This window comes from Lepisosteus platostomus, chromosome 7 (assembly GCF_059453375.1).
Source record: "Lepisosteus platostomus isolate fLepPlt1 chromosome 7, fLepPlt1.hap1, whole genome shotgun sequence".
NCBI classification, from domain to species: Eukaryota; Metazoa; Chordata; class Actinopteri; order Semionotiformes; family Lepisosteidae; genus Lepisosteus; species Lepisosteus platostomus.
Genome location: NC_142617.1, coordinates 63,162,618 through 63,185,496, shown reverse-complemented (window position 1 = coordinate 63,185,496; position 22,879 = coordinate 63,162,618). Strand labels below are relative to the sequence as shown.

The 22,879-nt window shown below is 43.3% G+C and overlaps 1 protein-coding gene across 8 annotated transcripts in view; it reads right to left on the bottom strand.

Annotated features, from left to right (window-relative positions):
* Window positions 1-22,879, bottom strand: part of LOC148659455 (neogenin-like) — a 201,614-nt gene that overhangs the window by 36,419 nt on the left and 142,316 nt on the right. For 6 of the 8 annotated variants that reach the window (XM_088641695.1, XM_088641697.1, XM_088641691.1 and 3 more), the window contains exons 8-11: window positions 9,615-9,834; window positions 8,536-8,690; window positions 4,234-4,382; window positions 988-1,126 (exon numbers count right to left, since the gene is read on the bottom strand). In XM_088641695.1, coding sequence (XP_088497821.1) covers window positions 988-1,126; window positions 4,234-4,382; window positions 8,536-8,690; window positions 9,615-9,834 — 663 coding nt within the window. The remainder of the gene's footprint in view (window positions 1-987; window positions 1,127-4,233; window positions 4,383-8,535; window positions 8,691-9,614; window positions 9,835-22,879) is intronic. The other 2 variants (XM_088641698.1, XM_088641694.1) reach the window with 1 other exon arrangement.

Below are 22,879 nucleotides of genomic sequence, written 5' to 3'. Positions count from 1 at the left end.
AATAAAGAGTTATTATTAAAAGCCAAAAATGCAAAAAGGTGCACAGGTGCAAATCAATTTCTTGTCAAAAACCACGTGCAAATCGATACCTTGTATGACGGAAGAAATATGACATACCCTGAAGCACTGTCTTAAAACAAACAGCTACATCACTCTGACAACTCCGAGGTGAGCTCTTATTCTTAAATGAAAGGAGGTTCTGAAGTAATTGTTGCTAAAGACATTGCAATTCAAACTAGACAGCTTGTCTAATTGCATGGGATCATTTATAAAGATTAAGCTCATTTTCACGTTAAGTGCATTTTAAAGTACAACTGATAGAGACAAGTGATTTAAAATGCAGAAGTGTTTGATTAGCATCCCACCGCCTCCGATACGTTCATGTCTGCCACAAGACACTATCTCCGAGACTTGACGGCAGCCTCTGGACCTAAAACTGTCACTCCATCATCCTGGTGGGTAAAGCCATCTTACCACTTGACACAAATGAATGGAGAGATTGTGAAGATACCAGGGAGTGTACAGCACGCTTAGAGTGAAGTAAGTGCTATTTATTATGAAGATCAGGCTGGGACTCTCAATCAAACCGGCAGACATACGAGTGACAATGATCCATCTTCTGTGTTGTTTCTGTGAATGTAGTGTGAGGTCTGTCAGAAGAGGCAACAATTTATTTCAGAAACCTTTTTTTATTGCCACTCATGAAACCATTCCACCTGTTCGTTTCCAGCCTGTGACTGCCTCTTCTTTCCAGTACCACTGCAAGATGCTTAAACAACCTCCTCCCTAAAGACTGAAGAGGAATGAGCTCGGCCTCTGCCTTTGGTTAATATACCGGGACATAACTGATATATGTACATACTATGCATTGCACTAACATCTATGTTCAACACCCCCCCCAGAATGCTATGCACAGTAACAACAGATTACTGCGGTGGCATTTTCCAGACGCAGCTTGATTTTTCAGCCTGGAATCAGACCCCTCACCATCAGATAAGGTCTGGGCCTCGACATCTGCAGTGGACACTCCTGGGCCATGCTTGTTATAGGCCACCACCCGAAAGTTGTACTTGGTGTACTTCTTCAGGCCATTCATGGTGTAGGAGAGACCCCCGACGTCTATGTCCTGAAACAGAGAAGAAATGGAGGAACAATCCATTATTGTTACAATCCAGAGCGCTTTTGCTAAATGCATTCAAATCTTGCACAATTTGATAAAGGTTTTGTGCCATAGTGTGTGCCAAAAAATACTGGATGCTTTGAAGCTGCATGTGAGTTTTTATTCCCTGTTTTAAGAACAGTACGGTTTATCTCAATTACTGCTGGGTGTGCTAGTCTAACACTTTAAAGCTGTACCAAATGTGTGCAGTGTTAGAGCCCAGTCAGTCTTCTAGAAACAATCGACATTTTTATATTTACTGATACACATACCTGCTGGTTTCCACTCCAGCCGAGCTTAATTACTTAATTGAAAACGTAATTGAACTAATAAGTTGTTTGATTGGAACCTCTGCCAGTTTTTTTCTTACTCAGAAGTTTGGAATCGTTTGCTTCTGCTGGTTTTTCCACATAGAAAGGCACCCACCTCAGCTCCCCTAATACCTAGAGGTGGCGTGACCCCCAGTTGAGTGTTGTGTTGCTCCAATTCTGCCCCAGCAGCCCCACAACAATAATTTAACAACATTATATCGATAATAATACAGCAGAGCAGGAGGAGAAGTGAGAAGCTGCTACACCAATTGAATTAAGGGAAAATGCAGCAGGCAGCAACTCTTGAAATACTGAAGGACCACAATCAAGCCTCTGCCAGTTAAACAGTAGACTCTGCAAACAGAGTGGAGTGTTTACAAACACGCAGCACGAAAATTCTAATTAATTGCCTGATCAGGTTCAATTCCCTGTGAGCAAGGCTTGTTCACCAACACCATTATTGCTTGTTCCCTACCACATCCCCTGGGTCTATTAATTTATTCTAAATACTTTTCTTTAAATACATAATATATTAGCAGTTCCCACCCTCCCATAAAAGCAGCATTGTGAATACTACATCCCTGCACATCCACCTGTGCAAACACAGTCAATTACTCACATTAGCTCTATCTTATTTCCCCCTTTTGTTCTGCCCTCCTGGGACCGGAGACATCATTACTTGAATTATCCATGACATTTCATCTATTATCATATTAAAAGGTTTTTAACTCAGAAGAAACCTCCTCTCTAACTGAGGGCTGAGAGGCTCAATGCACATTAGAGGCTGAGGACGGTGGGTAATGTCACGAACGGGCCAGTCGTTCTCCAGAGGGTCTGAGAAATGCGTCTGGACTGGCCACTGTCTGATGGAGTTCTGCTTGACCACCCTTATCAAAGCAGACGATGATGATCAATCACCGTGAGGGAGGGGAGGAGGGAATGGCTGCCGCTAGGGGAAAAAAATACCTATTTTGCTGGGTGTTACATGAAACATAACGCCATTTTTAGGAAATGTAAAGCCGGATGCCAACATGAGAGAAAATTCCAGAGAACCCTGCCATCTTCGTTCCATCTCTTTCTGGTTAGACACTACGAAGCAGGGATGCCAGTCCTAAAGCTCTCAATCAATAATAATAATAATAATAATAACTGCTTACACTTATATAGCGCTTTTCTGGACACTCCACTCAAAGCTCTTTACAGGTAATGGGGATCCCCTCCACCACCACCAGTGTGCAGCCCCACCTGGATGATGCGACGGCAGCCATAGTGCGCCAGAACGCTCACCACACATCAGCGATCAGTGGGGAGGACAGCAGAGTTATGAAGCCAGTTCATAGAGGGGGATTACTAGGAGGCCATGATTGGTAAGGGCCAATGGGAAATTTGGCCAGGACGCCGGGGTTATACCCCTACTCTTTTTGAGAAAGACCACAGAGAGTCAGGACCTCGATTTTTACATCTCATCCGAAGGACAGCGCCTGTTTACAGTACAGTGTCCCCGTCACTATACTGGGGCATTAGGACCCACATGGGCAGCAGGGTGAGCCCCCCCTGCTGGCCCCACTAACACCTCTTCCAGCAGCAACCTTAGTTTTTCCCAGGAGGTCTTCCCATCCAGGTACTGACCAGGCTCACACCTGCTGAGCTTCAGTGAGTTGCCAGTTGTGAGTTGCAGGGTGATATGGCTGCTGGCTGCTAAGATGGCAGAGTTGTGCAGATAGGTGCGTTTGATTGAAAAAAAAAAGATCAAAAGCAAAACCTTTGCATGCTTATGGACAGAAGCTCTGTACAGTACTTGGGCTTTTCCTTTTAATACTGCCAACACAAGCAGGAGAGTTCTTGGAAGGTACGGTAATATTTTAAAACAGTGCTTGACAACTTGGATCAGCGCTTCACGAGTCAGCAGTGCGAGTAACATTTTCATATATTAAACACTTGCTAATAATACCATTATCGGTCTAATCTCACAATCTAGACCGAATGCAATTCCTGGTTCTGTTCTCATTCTCCAGAACTGTACTGCACAGCTGAGATGTAAAGAACAAGACTCAAGCACCATTAACTTATTTTTTCTCTGCTGAGGGCGACTGAACTGCTTAGGATGTTAGGACTGTACAGATGCAGAACAAAATCAATAATGGTGTAATAAATAATTTAATGGCGAGGCTACTCTTGACCTCTAAGTCACCCTGCTGGTTTCCCCGCACAGCTGGCCTCTTGCAGCAGATTTCAAGCCAAACTGGACTGCGGAAAAGCTCATTGCTGCAACAGCTGTGTGATGTCAGATAACACCCCCCCCAAAGATGGCAGAGCTGGGCAGATAGGTGCGTTTGATTGCAAGGGCCGTGCGAAACTAAAAAGATAACTGACTTTGTGTGTGCACTACTACTTCAGAGTTCATCAGAAGTCACCCAAGAGTCCATTTTTATAATTATTTTTTAATAGTCAAAAGTGTTTTCTAAGTCTAAACATTCCCAAATGCTTAGGCTTTTTAAAAATGCATTTGAACTCAACAGAAAAAGTAGGTCTGTTGCATTGGTTGCTCCTAGAAACTCATCAGTCTGAGAATTGCATCTTGACAGTAACAGTTTTACCCCCATTACAACATTTCCCTCCTTTGTCAACAGCCAGATTTAGTTATCTACAAATGCAGCACCTACCACTGTGGCTTTTGTGAAGATTACTAACAACAGCGGGAAGGCTGGGGACTGAGGTCAGCCCGTATATCTGCAGCGCTCCTCCAGGGCAGCACAGCCTCACCTGCTCACTGTCGGTGCCCTTCTCCATGTAGTAGAGCTTGTAGGCCTGGATCTCGCCGTTGCCCGTGAGAGGCACCTCCCAGCTGACGGCGATGGACGTGGGCGAGGTGGCGATGGCCTGGAGGTTAGGGGCCGGGCCGGGCACTTGCACTGGAAGACAAGGAAACCCGCTTGGGTCGTTCACGCCAAGCCAGCAGGACAGCAGCCACTCGCATGCTGTTTTCGGGAAACCTTGATGAGTCGACTAGTGCCATCTCGTAATGCTGCTTCCATAAAAAACAAAGCAACTTTTGACAAAGTAGCTGAAAACCGAATACCTCATCTACTGCTTTCTACCCCCAAAATCATCTTTACGCACTCTCCTGACAACAAACAGGCTCGAGTGGCCTGGACTATACGATGCCAGTAATGTTGTCATCAGGGTCAGCAAAACATTCCAGAAAGTTGGTGACCTCGCTGCTCAATCCATATTCCATTTTCCTCTTCTTCTGCTGCAGCATTACCACTTGTAATGGACATACTTCCAAACTACACTAACCTATAGCACCTTTGAAAACTCAAAAAATAAAAGAAAATTAATTCCTTACGCTGTACATTAAATTTTAAAGACCTGCATGCTGCGCTTGAGGCGAACACTGGAAATGTTTTTCTTGAGTCGTCTGTAGATCACGTACAGCACTTGAAACAGCAATGCGACAAAAACCTGCTTTCCATCGTAGGCTGCAAAGCCAACAGCTGACTGAATTCTTAAAATCATCACTATATGGAAGAAATCTTCAATACGGCACGTATCAATCTTTGTATCCATCTGGAAACTAATGTTGCATAAGCCAATTTCCTCATCTGTTGATTGATTTCTTACCACTCAGATTATTTGGATCATTTTTCAAAAAAAATGAACAGATTGCAACATCACCACACAACAATCCACATTGGGAGGTGTCATGACTTTTTTCAAAGTAAATGACTGTCTTTTTAAACATTCTTGGCACATGAAAGCAGTGAAACGAGAAAAAGAATCATGTATGCCTTTTTAGGCATTAAGTCTTCTTAAGTGCATCACACAACACCTAATGCATCAAGTGTGCATTAGAGAGATCTGGAGCACACCTGAGATATTGATTCTCCCTGCTGGAGCAATGAACCTGGATCCAGCTCAGTCACCCAGAGCACTGTGAAGACTGTCACCAGGCTGAACAGAGCACTACTGCAAGCTGCTTAAAGCTGGCTGTTTCTGCTTGATTTGAAGACGAATATATGCGCTGTAATTTTTTTTAATTAGACCTGGTTAACAGAGCAGGGAGAATTGAAAACTGGTGCTTTGTACCTAACAGTTGTTTACTCTGTGGGGTCATGAATCATTACTTTCAATTAACAGCTCGAGTCTCAGCTTACAATGTCTGCAGTGTCAGACTGTGCCGAAGACTGGGGGTGGGTTCCACTTTACCACAAACAGCAAAGTCAAGAGAAGAGTGTTTCACGTATGGTGTGGTTAGTTCTAGCACCTTTAGTGAAAGGTGGGGCTTTGATTCTCACAGTACAACTCTTTTCAGCACGTTTAAGCAGATTTCTGAGTATTTCACTACTGAATTTTTAAGGTCTCTTTCTGCACAGCCCAACAAATGAAAGTATTATTAATTTGACGAACTTTCAATCTGCGCAAGACATGTTCGTTCTGGTGGAAACCACTTTCACATCAGAACCAGGGATATTACCACAATGTCTTTTATCCCACAGCAGAACAGTTATGCAAATTATCTGCTTTCATGGTGTTGGAAGTCTTGCTACTGGTCTTTGCTTTTGCTTTGGCTGCAATCTGTATTTTATTTTTATGAGACTGTGCATCTTTCTTTTTTTGTTTTAATTGTGCAGAACAGCTGCTGAAATCTGAGCTTTTTGCCCTTGTTGATTGAAAAATATGAACATAAAAAGCAGACCTTTTCTTGTCCTCTTGATTTTATTTTGCCAATTTGACTTTAAAGGTTTTGGTGTCAAGTGCAGACAAATGTGCAAACCTTCAAAACAAGATAACAGCATTTTTTGGTTTTGCCAAAACTGTATATGTATCCATCCCTGAAGTCCTGTGTAGTTCCAATGTATCACCACACCTCCTGCAATTAGTCTTCAGCCTAGAGGTTTATTTTAGCAGGAATTTCTGGTTGGAATATTTGGGAAGTGAAGCAATTCAATCAGAAGCAAAACAGCTAAAACAATATGGTGGGATATTCTGAAAGCTAAAAATGGGAAGTTTAGGAAGATACAAATTGGTGTAAGCTTGAGAGCTCAGTCCACCTGCTTTCTTGGGAAGGAGCAGGGCTCAGACAGCAGAGACAGACTCAGAAGAGTGCTGCTGCAGCTGTGTGTGGAACAGCAGGGAACAGGGGACCCAGATCCAGGTGCTTTTTTGGTACCAGATGGGCTATCTTTCCCTCATTCACAATAACTGAGCTCCACAACAGGGCTGTCAGATACAAATGTTCTGACATCACTCATAGGAACCAGACTCCTGCTGGCACCTTTGCATGCTTATGGAAAGAAGCTCTGTACAGTACTCATGCTTTTCCTTTTAATCCTGCCAACACAAGCAGGAGAGTTCTAGTAAGGTATGGCAATATTTGAAAATGGTGCTTGACAAATTGGATCAGCACTCCATGAGTCAGCAGTGCGAGTAACATTTTCATATATTAAACACTTGCTAATAATATCATTATTGGTCTAATCTCACAATCCAGACCTAATGCAATTCCTGCTTCTTTCCTCATTCTCCAGAGCTGTACTGCGCAGTGCCGTGCGCTGAGCCACTGCCGAAGACTCAGGGAGTTGCAGTGCTGACCCGGAAAACACAGGTTTACAAAGCAGGGAAATCTGTTGGGGCTTAACAGCAGCCATGGCAGGGGAGAGAGAGACAGCCCTGGAATTCCATAATAACCTGGCAGAACACAAGGAGCCCATGACTGCATGGGGAAATCAGCAACTTAAATGTGTCCGAACTATTCCAAGATTTTTACTTACTTTATATTTGCCTATTTCTTACACAGTCATGGAATGGTAATGAAGCTTTCTTTAACATTTCAAATGAGACCTTTTAACTGCTTACAAATTGTGGTTCCTCCCACACTCATCCTACCTCTAAAGACAACACAGAGAGGCAGTCAAGCCTTCTCTGAACCCTGCGGTACTGCAGGAGGCAGCTTTGTGGGAAGGTTAGACTGGACTGTGTGGGACAGACTGATGACACGTGAGAGAAAGAATGAAGGAGTACTGGGACCCAAACAGATAAGCAGATGCGAGCGTTCCAGGGTGTCAAAACATTACCTAGAGAAATGAGGTCAAAGAAACTGGAAGATTGTCAAAAATGTGCCTCCTCTCTCCTTATCTACCAAAGGAAAGGCAGCTTGAGCAGTAAAGTCTACAAGCTGCAGAAAACCTGTATTCTGTAGCCATCGTGCTGCAGTAACTCCAACACACCATGAAGCCTTCAGGTTTGATGGCAGTTTGCCTAGTGGTAATCTCTCCATAAGCAGCTTGGTGGTTGAAAGAAAATTTACCTAGATCTAGGGCAGCTATAGCAAATAGTTCCATACCCCTGTTCCCAGAGAGTTAATTTTAACATAACAGCTTTGACAATTTCCTGTAGTTTTCTACAGTTTTACAAAACTACAGTTACATTCAAAGGAAGGCAGTGATTTGAGGGTGAAGGCTATAATTGAAAACATCCTTAACATACAGCCTTGCACCTAAAACACCTATCAGTATGCATTTGCTACTGGAGGAACTTCAGTTATCTGCAGAGTCAGGATTCATACCTAATTTTCTTCCCTTCTTTGAAAAAAATACATTCTACCTGTAGTTCCCTTTTATTGGCCACCTGAAATGAGATGACACATGCTGGGCTAAGCTTTTACATCAGAGCCGTTAAAGCAGTCTGTGGAAAACGGAATAGTCCACAGTATGATCCCCCTGCTTCATGTATACCTTCAGTACGGTATATGAGCCCTAGTTTCCACTGATCAGCCTCTTTCACTCCTTCATGGTTTACAGACCAGGCTGTGTTTCTGTTCTCTTTGAAAAATCTGGACGATTCATGCTTCCAAAAGATTAAGACACTCAATCACTGGAAGGAAGCTTTTTTCTGCTTCCTGGAATCTGGGATGGGCACATCGAATCCCATTCCTGTCATAGTCTTACGCCCGAGTCAGCCCGGCGACGCTAAATTAAAACCGCAAAAGAATCGCGATGGGGAAACTTCAGCTTCGGAGAGCAGAGCTCTGCTTCCTGCTCGGGCTCCAGCCGGGGGCCCTACCTTCAGGCTGCGTTGCCACCCTCAGCGGCGTGGAGCTCTCCCCCAGCCCATTCCGGTTGTGCGCTGCCACGCGGAAGGAGTACTTCGTGTCCGGCATGAGGCTCTGGATGGTGACCTGCAGCTCCCCGGGCCGGGTGGTGTTCTCGATCCGCTCCCTTTCCGAGAAGGAAACAGCAGGTCACCCTCCCGTCGGGGGGAAGACAACACGGCACCATGGGGCGCATGCCTCCGCAGGCCGGCAGCACACAGAACACACGCAGGGGCCCTGCTGGTACTCACACAGCAAGGAGGGCACAGAGCTATTACCGTTAAATCAAATCTGGACAGCAAGCTTGTACAAACAAATTCACTAAGCTCAGGGAAAAGGTATAAATACTCAAAGATGTGAGTGAAATGAATTAGTTGACATTTGCCACCTTTGACAAATTTTTCCCAAGTGTTGTTATAGAGCTCAGTAATCTTGGCTTTCATTCCAACAGCTTTTAATTGAAGCCTTAATTAACTCAATTTGTTGAATTAAATCTGGTTTCCAAGCTCTTTATAAAGCTACATATTTCAAGTTCATTTTAAACCTTTACAGGCAGCTTGAATTCTCTATTTGAAAGCTGAAAACAGTTTACAAATGTTCAATTAAATAAATTAGTAGTTGAGGGTTTCAATTAGAGTTAATTTGAACAAAACCCAGTAGAGGACCATTGGGAGACCCTGTGGGATATGCACAGACATACAGTACATACATACAAATCTAATGAACAGTCACCTCGCATTCTGTGTCATCTGGGTGCCACCCTGTGAAGAACCAGTCATTGATATTCTGACGGAGTGGCCACATGTTACAAGGAATGTTATAAGCTAAAGAAGGTCATTCAGCCCATCTCGCCCATCTACTTGATAGTAGCTAATTTGTGCAAGAAACTCATCCAGCTGTTTCTTGAAGGAAGCCTGAGTATGGGCTTCAACAGCACGGCTGGGCGACTTGTTCCACACACCCACAACCCTTTGTGTAAAGAAGCGCGCGCCCCCCCGGGCTCTGTTTAGAACTGACAGAGGTGCACTGAAACGACTGATGTCACACCCACCTACTGGTGCCCTCCAGGCTGTAGAAGACAGAATAGGTGATGTCATCTCCGTGGGGCTCAGCGGGAGGGCGCCAGGTCAGCTTGATGAAGCGCGTAGAGACCAGCGAGGCCACGACGTCACGGGGCGCGGAGGGAGTGGGGCCGCCGCTGGAGCCTGGCGCTACATGGTCAGTAGTGGCACTGGTCAGTGAGGTGGGAGGGGGTGTTGGGATGGCAACATCTTGGCAAGTGCAGAGGAGTGAGGGGAAAGGAGGAGGAAAAGGGGAGGGCAAGTACAACATCGGGGAAGAGGGAGGGAGGGAGGGAGGAGGGCAAAAACAACGGAAAAGAAAAACAAAACAAAAACAGAAAAGAAGTAACAAAAAGGAAGCCACAACAGAAATAAAACACAAAATCACGATGGAATCACCACACAGGAAATGAAGGCGAATACAAAAGGGTTATTCAACTGCAGGCTGACATGCAAGCCTACTATCGGGGGAGGGACATGTCACTGCAGAACCGCCGGGAGGATGTTGTATGAGGGGCAGCATTCAACTCTGTAGGCATGGGAATGTTCCAGTTCACTTCACAGTGCTGGTTGGACTTTCAGAGGAACAACCAGATCGTCAGGGCCTCACATAACACACAGGACCAGCGGGAGGCCCTGACCAGTCTCAGCTCTTGGCCAGTGTGGCCTGTGGCAGGGAGCTCTAGGTAATTCTGACAGCAATGCTGAACTGAAACCCCTAATATGGCATGCCTACAAAATACACACATGACCGCGCACTGCAGTCAGTTATCGCTGCTCAAAGCAAAGACAGGCTTCCCCGTGATGGAGACGATTTCTCCACCTTCTAGGGACACATTGAGGAAAGAATAAGGAGCATTTCGCTTCAACTGAGAATAATTAGCAGCTTAGCCTTGTGCCCCTTATTCTGGGGAGGCTGAGCGGCAGTCGGAGATTGTAAATGCAAACCGGCTTGCTTGGACCACAACCCAGGAGAGCTCCAAATGAGATGAAGTTCCAGCCGTGCTGTTCTGCTTAGTCTCTCGGGCCGTCCCCAGGTTCTGGGGTATCGGCAAAGAGGAAGAAACTCAACAGACTCATCTCGCAGCAGCGAGGAGACTCGGATGGGACAACCATCAAGGCCAGCTGCACAGAAAACTGGTTGGTCCATAAGTGAACGGCAACGTATTTAAGACATGAATGAAATGAGACACCTTAATGACTCCCTATTAGTACACATTCTTCTTTTCCTGAAAGGAATAATAAGAGCCCCTACCCACCTGCACTCACCATGCCTACGCACAGATCTAGATCAAACTCAGCAGTAGTATTTTTACTACAGCTTTTTTTTTTTTTTTTTTAAGGGAACCCAGCAGACTGAAAAATGATCCCCATGCAGCAGCAAAGGTTAATCCATTATCGTCATTAACAATGAGCAGGGCAGGTACAGAGCTGCTGAGCACAATAATAGAACTGAGGGCTTTGTAAGTCAGCTGTGAAAAGGCCAGCATATTAAGACGAGGTGGGGGGGAAGAAACTCATTGGAACAAAACCAGATGGGAGAAAAAAACAGATATGAAGATCAATATTCCCCATACAGAACAATTCACATCGACGTAAAATAATTAAAGGGCCAGCTAAAACTACCAGTTTTGTAGTATTTTTACTGGAAATGAATACGGCCAGTGACCTTCACAAATCAAAACACCGAGAGCGCTACAAGAACCGCATAAAATGAGACAAAAACAAAACCCTTTTCTACCAGGGACAAAACAGCATTACTATTGCATCTCCAGCACAGGAAAACTGCATTACTCCATATTCTTTGTTCACCTGAGCATTACAAGTACAAGCAGTGGTTAGGGCTCTGGATTCCTTATGGGAAGGTTGTGGGTTTGCATCCCAGGTGAGACAGTGCTTTTGTACGGTTGAGCAAGACACTTCACTCCACTAAAATGCCCTTTTTTATGAATGGGTAAAAACCCAAGCTGCTCTGGATAAAATATTATTATATAATGAATTAAATTAAAAACAAGAAGAATAAAACTTGAAACTGGGGAGGTGTAATCTGTCATTCCCTGTAGTTTCATGGCGTTTCCTAAGAGCCCCCCCGACACTGTCGATGGGGGGAGGAAACACACATTCGGGTTCAAAGAAGATGCCAGGTTTGTGCATTCGACACTGTTACACTGTGGACCAGAGACTTCTGTAAGCTCTCTCATCTCACCCTGATATAAATAGATAGGAAAAAAAATATTTTCTCTGCATTAGCAGACGGCGTGACTTAAACTTCATTTAAATTCCCTCAAAATAAATTTCCTTCTTAACCTACAGACGGCCTACAAGTGCAGCTAATTTTCTGTTAACACACCAAATTTATATTGATATAAATTCCATTTCTGTGGAGGCCTATTTTCCGTATCAAAGGCTTTTCTTCAATGACACAACCCATTAAGCAGCATTTAAATCATCTATCTGTTTCGGCAATTAAGGGACTCTGGGAAGAAAGTTTGCCAGAGACTGGGTGTTTGCCAGACCAAGGAAAGCTAAATGTATGTAATTTCATCCTTCTCTTTCAAATGATTTAAAGAAGCTTTAAGTGATGCATTCACACAAATGGTACACGTCCACAGGAGGTTGGTGAGTGAGCATGAATGCAGACACCTACACACTATTCATGGGGAATGCAAACCAGACTCTGCCTGACAATCATGATTCCCACTCTTCGTTAAGGTTAAGACCCAGATCTCCAAAGCTGCCACTCCACTTCCTGCTCCTCACAGAGCCGCCTTTCCATTTGAAAGCCTAGCCTTCTGCTCATTAAGATGTCTATACTGTATGTGGGAGGGAAAATAAAAGGGAAAGTCTTCCCTTCAAGCTGCAGGTTTTCCTATGCCTGTGCTATAACAGGCAGCTGCTCGACTGGTCTTGTCAGACTAAGCTTAAAGGATCTGATTTAGGATTACCCTCGCTGAAGATTTTTGGTTGTTTTGGAGAACAAATCGAGAGGCTCGGTGGAAATGAATAAAGCACGCGGGAAGACAAAGCTGAGGCTGAACTTCCTGAGCGGGAGGGGATCGTGAAAGCTCACAACACCGTGTGACTAACGGCTGGCATCACGCCACCTGTCCTGTGCCAGATAGTGACAGGGCGCTACCGTGCAGGATGCGTGTTTCTGGATTGAGCACGCACCCATGACATGAGATCTTACAACGAGCTGAAATAACACATTCCCAAGACAGAGGGCTCTAATCTTTCCTCCACAGGGAATTACCTCTCTGAGGCATTTAGGCATCAGAGTCAAGCAGCTCAAATGATCATCAGCATTACCTGCAGGCTAATTTAAATGCAAATGACAGGAATGACAACTCTCCTCCTGATCTTCTTCCATTAGAAACCTCCAAGGCTGGAAGACAAAGTGCTCCGTGGTCCACCTGAGACAGGAGTTCTGCCTTTACCTGACTGTGAGAAATCAAACTAGCTACAATAATCCTCACATTAATCCTCACATTGCAGGGGATAACCAGCAAAAGGCAGCTCTTTACAAAGCAGGAGCAGTGAAAAGTGGCTCAGCTTAATTGGCCTTCAGAGCTCTTTGATCAGAATAGAAGGGTCCAATTTACACTGGCAGATCTTTTTGGAAAGAAGCTCATTTGAAGACAAAGCTTGCTCTTTCTTCCTGGATGTCTCTCCTGCTGCTCCAGTGATACATGTATGCAAGCATAGGGTACAGTAGGGCATGTACAAGTACAAACAACACTTCCACTGCACTTTACTGGTCTACAAGAGTACATCTAGGGTTTCATAGCGGTGTTCCAAGTTAAACCTCTGCAGTCATACCACCATGTAAATGGTAGAAAAGGGACAATAAAAAGTAATGAAGAACATTCTCTTATTATTAAAGCAACATCTAAACAGAAATCCTTAATTTACGGAAAACAGGGTTTCAAAAAACATGCCACAGATTAGTCTGTGTTGCCTTCATACTATCATCACGATGATGGATGAAACAATTTAAAGCCGTCATTTTATTAAACCACCTGCACTGTAATGGATTTTCTGGAGGTTAGGATTTCCTGCAACACAGGCAGGTGGTTCTTAGAATCAAGAGAACGACATGTTGGTGTCCTTCACCCACCAAACAATCCCGAAAGAAGAACTACTTGAACTGGAAGCTGTGGTGGCCTCATGGCAGCTATATGACATCTAATCGTGTCCACCCATCTGCCGCCTAGTCCAGTCCAGCAGCAGGGCTGGGCAACAAGCAAGGGGAGCCACGAGACAGGACATCCTCAGGAAACTGACTCCGAAATCCAGACCGCCCAGGAGAACCACCTGGGATCGTTCCTAAAGGGGGATGCCTGGAATGTCTGTTGGGTTCACCTTAGATAAACATCCCAAAGCCTCAAACACGCAAAGAAAACAGGACCATTTCAAAATCAGCACTGCAATAACAAGTTCATCTCCCTCTTTCACAAGCCACCTCTCCGAAAGAAACTGACAGGCTCTGTGGAAAAGCAGCACCTGATAAAGTAAGGTCTAGCTGACCTTGGGTGCTTGCATCACTATGAGGCTTGAAAACATCCTTTCATACTAACTCCCACCTCTAAGCCGCACTCAGCCCTCTCTCAAGGTCACGGGATAATGAGGGTGGAGGGTGAATTATGTAGACTAACACTGATACTATCATAACTGTGTTGGATGAATTCCCAATTTTTCTCCTCTTAAAATGTGTGGTGAGCGTTCTGGCGCACTATGGCTGCCGTCGCATCATCCAGGTGGATGCTACACATTGGTGGTGGTGGAGGGGAGTCCCCATTACCTGTAAAGCGCTTTGAGTGGAGTGTCCAGAAAAGCGCTATATAAGTGTAAGCAATTATTATTATTATTATTTAAAAAAATCAATGCAAAGAATGGTTATCAAGGTGACAAATAACAACCATTTGAAAGACAATATGCAAAAGAATAATAGCACTACCTGATTTTATTATATAAAAATATGCTTTCCTTTCCACGATGGTTTTCACAGTAAAGTGGATTTTGTCGATTCCAAATTTTATTACACACACGTTATGTGAGGGTTAATTAATAATATTAGGGGCATATCCTATTGGGATAATTCCAGCTTGGCTTACATCAAACTCCCTGTGCCTTTGTCTAGAATATCTTTTCATGTTTGTTGCATATAAGGAAAAGTGCAACTAGAGCATTTATTCAAGTACCGACACTTTTCTTAGTCATCCTTCACACTGACTGGAAATGCTGCCCAAACCAATCTTACTTATTTGCATTAACTCTTTTCTGCTGGAATTAGTGGTGTACCACAGGGGTCAGAACAAGGTCCACTGTGCTTAATGTAACGCTTGAGTTTTAAAATAAACATCATTTAACATAATTTACTCATTTCAAGTCTCTTTTAGGAACTCCATTATGGTAATCTGAGCAAAGTAACTTTCTCAAGGGTATGACAATAGCGCCTCACCCATTATTTGAACCCACACCCTTCAAGTCAGGATCCCAGAGTGCCACTCTTCACTGCTTCCTATATCTAGTGGCGAAAGGCTATATACAGTATCTGGGGAGAAAGACTCAGAGAGTATCTGTTTAAAGTTCTAGAAGTAAAGGTGCAATGCACACATCACCTTGCTGAAAAGGTTACCCTTACAGGGAAAAGATCTTTCTATGAAACAAGCTTCCCTTTAGGTAAAATCTCCCTCCCCCAGTCAGTACTGTGTGCTTCTCTTTCATAAATTTAAACCATCGACACACCAAATCAATTGCTAGGAAGGATCACTTAAAAGAGAGGCTTCCTGTGGTTTTTAGACTTATTTGTGTGATAAGCTACAAAGCTGTGGCAGAGTGATTCTCTGAGCAATTTTAATCCCGCTCATGGTGTGGCTACTTCATTTGCTACCCTGTGCATGTCTCTTGTGTAGCATTAGTACTGGGTGTTCAGTGGTGCACAACTCAGCTAATGAGTAATTACACTTAAGTTGCTTTTAATGTTGATGAGGCAGCAGACAGCCAGAGAGGCCAACAAATTAAAAAGAAATTAAAAAAACAAGCAAGACTCAGGAAAAGCAAGTATGAAGAATTTTACAGCTTAAAGAAAATACAGTGATCCTGTGAGGACAGCAGTATAAGATGGCCCACTTGACAGCCACTAGGCTCAAAGTGAAGACGGAAACTGGCCTCTGCGCATCTATAACTTGGCAGCATTTACACATGTCAAGGAAGTAACATGCAAAAGGGAGCAAGGTAAATGCCCAGCAGTAGAAGCTAAGCAGCAGGTACCGAGGCTGTGAGGATAACACAATTCCCTTAAGAAGGCTCCAATGGTACAGCATCCGTCGCCAGCTCCAAAGTGGCTTCTCAGAGACAGCCCATTCTGAACTGTCTGAGAGAGGGATGAATGAGCGAGAGTGAGGTGAGAAAACTTCAAGGTCTTAGCACAAAGGCCATGTTTGTTGCTTTTATTTTTAATCTCCACTGAAAACATCAGTGCACAGGCAGACATTCTGAAAAAGCTTTGAATGCAAAGATAATAGCATGTGCACCGCACCAGAAACAGACAAGAACATTTTTCTTGACAACAAAACAAAAAACAATGTCTTGCTACTGCTGCTGTCCCCATTCACAGTTCCTCGCTGCCACCGTCCTATTGTTAGCACTCGGCATCGGTTGTCTTTTGAAACGATCAATTCCCACTGCTTCTGCAGTGTTCCTCTAAAGAATAAACCTTTCCATTGTACTTTCTCAGCCTGCAACATCTTCCTTTAAATACCTCATCTTTGTGCTCACCTCAAAACACAGCTGAACCCATTAAAAAGACATTAACTTTTAAATCAGTTACTTAATTCACTGCTTTGCCTGGACACGTTTTAGATGTGGACGCTGAAGACTGAAGTGTAATGAGAGTGTTTGAGTGGAAAATAAAAACAACAGTAATGTGCTGTTTTTCTGCTGTGGCTGTGCTATATTTTATTTTACCGACATGGAAGTAATAACGAGAAACATAAACAATCCTAGGGCTAAACATAACAGGAACTGAACACGCTACAAAAGTTGTAGGCCTCAGTCCAAGCCTGCACAGAGGTTTTCCATGTAGGAAGCCATTTATCTTCAGGCCGCTGACAACAGTGACAGGACAGGAGGCATCTGAGATCGCACACCCCTCTGATGAAGGGAATTTGCCCCTTCAAAACAAATGAGAGAGAGAAAATGGGGGGTTGTGACAGGAAGGAAAAGGAGGAAAGCTTGATTGGTACAACACTGGCCCTCCTGTCACCGGCACCCCTATAATTAACTTTAAAAGAGTTCTGCCCACAGGCCAAAACTGGAGCCAAGGCCACGTCTCTGGTGCCTTCCCTGTTTTTCCACAGCCCCTGTGCCAAAAAAGGCCACGTTCCACAGTTCCCAAGACGACGACGACAAAAAAAAAAACTAAATAAAAAGAAAAGAATTACACCCTGGGTGTGTTAAAAAAATCATCATGGAGCTTTACTGAGTGGATGAGAGATGAATGCACTCAGGGGATAAGGATGTGGAACACGTAAAAAGCAACAGTTGCAACAGCCATAAGGTTGAGCATCACTGAAACAATGGTTTCTTTCAGTCCGCTGGGGAGAACTGTCGTCCTTAGTGCTCCATTGGAGCACTTAATAAAAAACAAAATAAGCCACAAAATCAGTCGCTGCATCAAATAAGCAGGCAGACAGTGGTTACTGTGCAAACAGACATTACTATATGACACCCCACTGACCTGCTTCAGTGTATTTTAAACCGATAACAGCTGCTAAGCAGTGGCTTAAATCCAGTATGCCTTAGATCAGATGGTGCCACAGCTTTTAGTATATGCAGGGAGTCATCCTGATATTTATTAGCCTGTACTCTGAACAAACTTTTTATCACAAAACAAATATGATCTTGGGAGTAGAAAATAAATCTACTGATTTAAAAAATGGATTGTGCAACTGGAATGTAAATTTCTCTTGCTTTTAAATATTAAAATTGGACTTCGGAAAAGTAAGGTCAATGAAGAACCTGAAAGTATGAGAACTTTGTTACTGCTGTGTGGTTACTGTTTGACTCTTACAGACGTGACGTTGCTCTTGTCAAGTTCTGTACAATATCCAGCCACCACAGAGACTTGATATTTAGCACAAAGGTAAAACAAAAATCAGGCTTCATCTGGAACCGAAGTTAAAAATATAATACAAATAAACATACAAAAAAACTCAGAATTCCCACTTGATTGTTCTGTTTCGATGCCGAGCTCTTGCGCATTGATGCATGCATGCAGCCTCGATTACCTCTAGGCTATTTTAATCATCATGCTCATTTCATTTTCCTTGTTTTGAAGATGAAAGCAGGTTTTCCAGAGCCACGGGACACTCCTATAAACATATCAGTCAGGGCTGGCAGGTCCATCGTGGAAAGAGCATTACTGAACGGGATTAGCAGCCATCCCAGCATGCCACTGACAGGTGACGTCCTTTGGGTGTCTACAAAAGGCAAGTCCCATCTGCTGATCCCCATGTTGAAACATACAACAGAGAATCATGACCACTGGCCCTCAGGGTCCCAGGCAAAGCAAGCCCTCAAGAAGCCTAATCTCCAGCCCTCCCCTCCCCTGGAAGTCTTCAAACGTCGGCTGCCTTGTCCGAATCTTTTCCCAGCATGGGATCAAGGGCAGATTTCTAAAAGTCTGAGCAGCTACAGAGTCCTGCCCCCTTGATTTAGATTATGTCTTGAAAGCAAATAAATTCTGCAACATATGTGACCACAACTGCTGTTGTAAAGCTTTGAATCAAACGGTACTCTTCAGCCATTGTTGAGATACAACTCTTTCTTTACAATAGTTCAAATAATCTCCCGCTGATATTAAAAAAATCCTTTATTTGTCAACACCTTCTTTTCAAAACAACTCAACCGTTTCCAAAACATTTCTTCCATCCTGTTCTGTAATGCATATATATATGCATATCTGGTGTACAAATATATATTTGAGTACTGTAACACAGTAACAATAATTCCAAGATTTCATATAGTTCTCTACATCCCAAAGTATCTCAAGAACACTTTACATATCCATCACTGAAGTGCAGCCCCCTCCTTGGTGATATGTGGCAGCACTCTGAGCCAGCAGTTACAGCACACAGTAGACCATGTGGAAGAAAGAAACCAGCATTTTACTCTTTTTACTTTCCCAAATGAATTTAGGAGGAACATCTACTAAAGACTGTGTAGCCAGGACACCAGGGCTAAGAGCCAGCCTCTACTCTTATGAATTAGGCCATAGGATCTTGGAAGAAGAAGTACTTAGGAACTCCAATTATAGTTTAACCTGAAAAGCAGTAACACCTACAACACAATGTCACTACTGATGGTTTTCGTAAAATTCTGGTCTTGAGGGAAATGGACCTACTAGTCCACCAACTGCAGTAACAGCATAGTTTCCTTGCAGGTCTCCTGCCCAACTATTGACCAGTCCCAGCACTGCTTCGCCTCTGAGGTCTGACAAACTCAAGCTAAAGGGTGGCAGGACTGCTGATGCACATGTATCAACGTATCTCAGCGACGTTCAACAAAACGACACAAAACTTTGTCCTCTGAGGCAAGTAAAGAAAAGACAAATGAGTTTAAATGAAATGAAAGCAGCATGTGTACTCAAAAAGCCTCTTGCTATGTCGAAAACAATCCTCATATGTTTAATTGGAAAAAATCCTGACCACAAGTCACTTTGGTCTCTCTCTGGTGGCCTTCCTCTGGGCAAGATATATACAGATTTTGCTCCAATGCTAGGTTTCCAGTTTAAAACTAAGATACAGTACAACACTATCCTTCCACTTCAGTAGAACACACCAAGTGGACCATTTTGTTTAAAAACATCCTTTAAATAATTTTAAGTACAGAACATGGTTAACTTCCCCCTTTCAAAACACAACTGTGCCAGATTTACTTAGCACCAAGAGCCAACTTTTCATCTAAAAGGAATTAAAACATTGGTTGTTGTCCCAAGCTCTCCAGTGCTTTTAAATACCAGCGAGCCTGTTGCTTTACTGTGCTTCCTGTGGTTTCCTGCAGACAGGGTGGTGGAGTGTGTTGTGGAGGACGTGTTTGTGTAACCTGCACCAAGCGTCCCCATTCTCCCCCCAGGTGTGTCTGTGTGCGTCTGTGGGGATGGGGGGGGTGAGGGGCCAGCTCAGCGGTGTGTCCAGGAAAAGGAAGCCCAACCTGGCCAGACCTCTGACTTCCGAGCAGGGCTCTCAGAAAGGCCCCTGCCGCTCAATTTCAGGAAAGGCAAGGCACTGTGGTGTGTGGGCTTCCGGCTTCTGTATAGACTAGATCTCAGCAGGGGACAAAAAGGCTGTAGGTAGCAAAGGCATCCTATGGAACCAATGCCACTGTAGCAGGCTTCTAAAATGTATTCAGCTTTCAGAGGGGCTAGAAAACAAAGAATTAAGAAGCTCATACAAAATCAAGGCAACGGACAGGTGAGTATTTTTTCTGTTGGTTGGAAGGTGCCACATTAATTGAACACTGGCCATAATTGCATAGCCCTCCTTTAATTACTGGTTGGTCTGGGTGAAATGGCATACGATGAATATTCAGTCGCTGTCTGGCAAACATCACTGCAAGGGATAGTTTTTTTTTAAATGATTTAAAATACAAGATGAGATATCTTCTTTCTCTTTTAGTGCGGGACTTATCTGCTACACTTTTAGTGTAATTGGGGTGAAAGGTCAAGAACACTAGCATCATAACCAATTAGCACTGAAAATGAGGAAGGAATCTTGAAATACATTTGGCGTTTTCAAGTAGTAAGGGCAAGTCTCACTGAAGAAGCCTTTCAAATTCCAAATTCCATGGAACTCAATTATATCTCACTTAGCCAGTCCTTTATCTACCTGTATATCATTCCTCACTTAACTCAACATCCATACTGCCTAGCAAACTGCGCACAGTGCTGATTACCACAGCTTAATGAACCTTGTGTGAACACGCATCTCTGTACTCTGTTTATGGGAGGTCTGTCTTGTCATTTGGGGTGTCATGCAGTCACATAACCAAAGAACAGTTTAATCAGATGTGCCTATCTTAATCGAATTTCAATTTTCATCCCTTCAAGAGGCTTCAGAGAAGTTTTGTGGTGTGAAAGTCTCATGTTCCACCTAGAAATGAAGGCTCTGGAGTGTACAATGTTCGGCACATGAAGTCCTTTTAATGAATAAGCCTTTTATACTTGTACTTCATTAATACAGCACAATCTAAAATAGACCTGAGATTTTGTTTATTCATGACCTACATATACACAAAAGCATAGTGGCTACAGGATTTAACTGCCATAATTCACTGCATCACCAATGCACTTTGGCTAAGATCCAGGAAATAACCACAAATGAAACACAATCAGCACGTCAACAAACTCCTCAACATCTATCAGACTGTTCCCATCCAATCACAGTGTCTGCAGGAGGTCCAAGACAAACCCCATGATCCTGCAGAATGCAATCATTGCCCGAGTATTCAGCACAAGCTTTAAAAGGGTTTCTACCATCATGCTCGTGGCAGGAAAAGAGCTGCAATTTGTCGGCATAGCACTGTTCTTTAACTCTAGCTGTTTTCTAGCTGCAATGCTGTAATTCGCTGGAATGTAAATTCAATAATCGAGCCTTCACTTCAGTTGTCGCTTCACTCATTGGTGTATCAATGCCAATGCTTTTCTGAGAGTCATACTTACTGTATCTGGAGACTAATCTGTGCTTCGAAACTTGCTGTGCCTGTAAGCAATCATGCTTCCTACACTTTCTACACTTCAATGCTCTCAAGCCATTCAGGCCCTCTTCCGGTTTTAGTAAGGTAGGCTTAACAAATAAAAAAACCAAAGGTGCCTAAAAAATATAGTTCATCTCCCACTTAAGGGGACAACAGCTGCAAAGTCAGGATAATCACCAAGTAATCAGCTCAGAGCGATGATGAAAATGGGTGGGTTAAACTAATCTCTTTCTAGTTCAAAAAGCTGAAACACCCTTTCACAACCACTCCTCAGACTTGGATATTAATCACATGTGCAGGCAAGACAGATGCCTTCTGTACACTGAACATCAGAAAGGTATATTAACCTCTACGAGCTCTACTAAAACTGATACACTAAAAAATATACCACTTGGAACAAACAAAAAGCCTACATAAGTACAGCACTTAGAGTGTGCATCAACGCCATTGGGAAGTAGCACTGGGCATGCCCACACATAGGACTTTACTTCAATTACAGTGTTTAGGACATAGCTTAAAGAGCTAGGATTGGGACTCCTCTGGCATACAGAACAGAATTAAACATTCACAGAGGTCAGGAAGGCAGGCCTGAGGGTTGTACGTTACACCGCCTGCCATTGCAACACCTATACAACAGGTGGGCCAGCAGATCAGACTAAACCAGCCCTGTGTTGGTCAGTAGTTTAGGAGAAAAACAGTAATGGCGTTTCCCAAGCACAGTGAAGTATGTGGCACTGCAGCAGAGTTGAAAGACCATCATCTGCCCTTGATCTCCATCATTCAGCAAGCCTTTTTGTTAAAAAAACAGTAATTAAGACACATTAACAGCAGGTTGAAAAGGCAGGGTTTCTTAATGAACCTCAGTTAGAAATACTGCTCTTTAAATTACTCGCACATGTTACTCTTGCCCCAGGACAAAATGACAGTTAATACAGTCAATCTGAAAGATTTTCCACAAGCTATTAATAAGGAGGTAACTGGGATACTATTTTTCTCATTAAGTGTGATGGAGCACATTTATAGAAATACTCTCTCCTAAGTCATTTTTATTTATGCTTTCCTACTTTTTTTCTTTGTTGTTCCAGTTCATACAAAAATGGCAATCATAGCAGTGAGCTGAGAGCCTGATGATTTTTTTTGTGTGCTTCCAAGATTAAAAAAAAGGCTTTTTTCACAGAAACATAATTACCTGCTGCAATCTGTCAGTTCTGTTTCATGTAATCACAACCTGCCAAATGAAGAACGGCTAGGAATAATGGTACCGTCTTTTACCAGTGTCAGAATCTGTCAGATTAGTTTAAAACTGCAAACACCTCAATGGCTTAAATTGCACAAGAACATTCTACAATCTCTCTGCCCAGGAAAATTAAAAGAAGAAACTGAAATGCCTAAAAGCAGGTTTACTACAGTGAACATCTAAAAAAAAATACATTTGCATTTGATTATATTTCCTTCAATATTGATAATTTAACATTTTGTATTCCATTCTAAATCACAG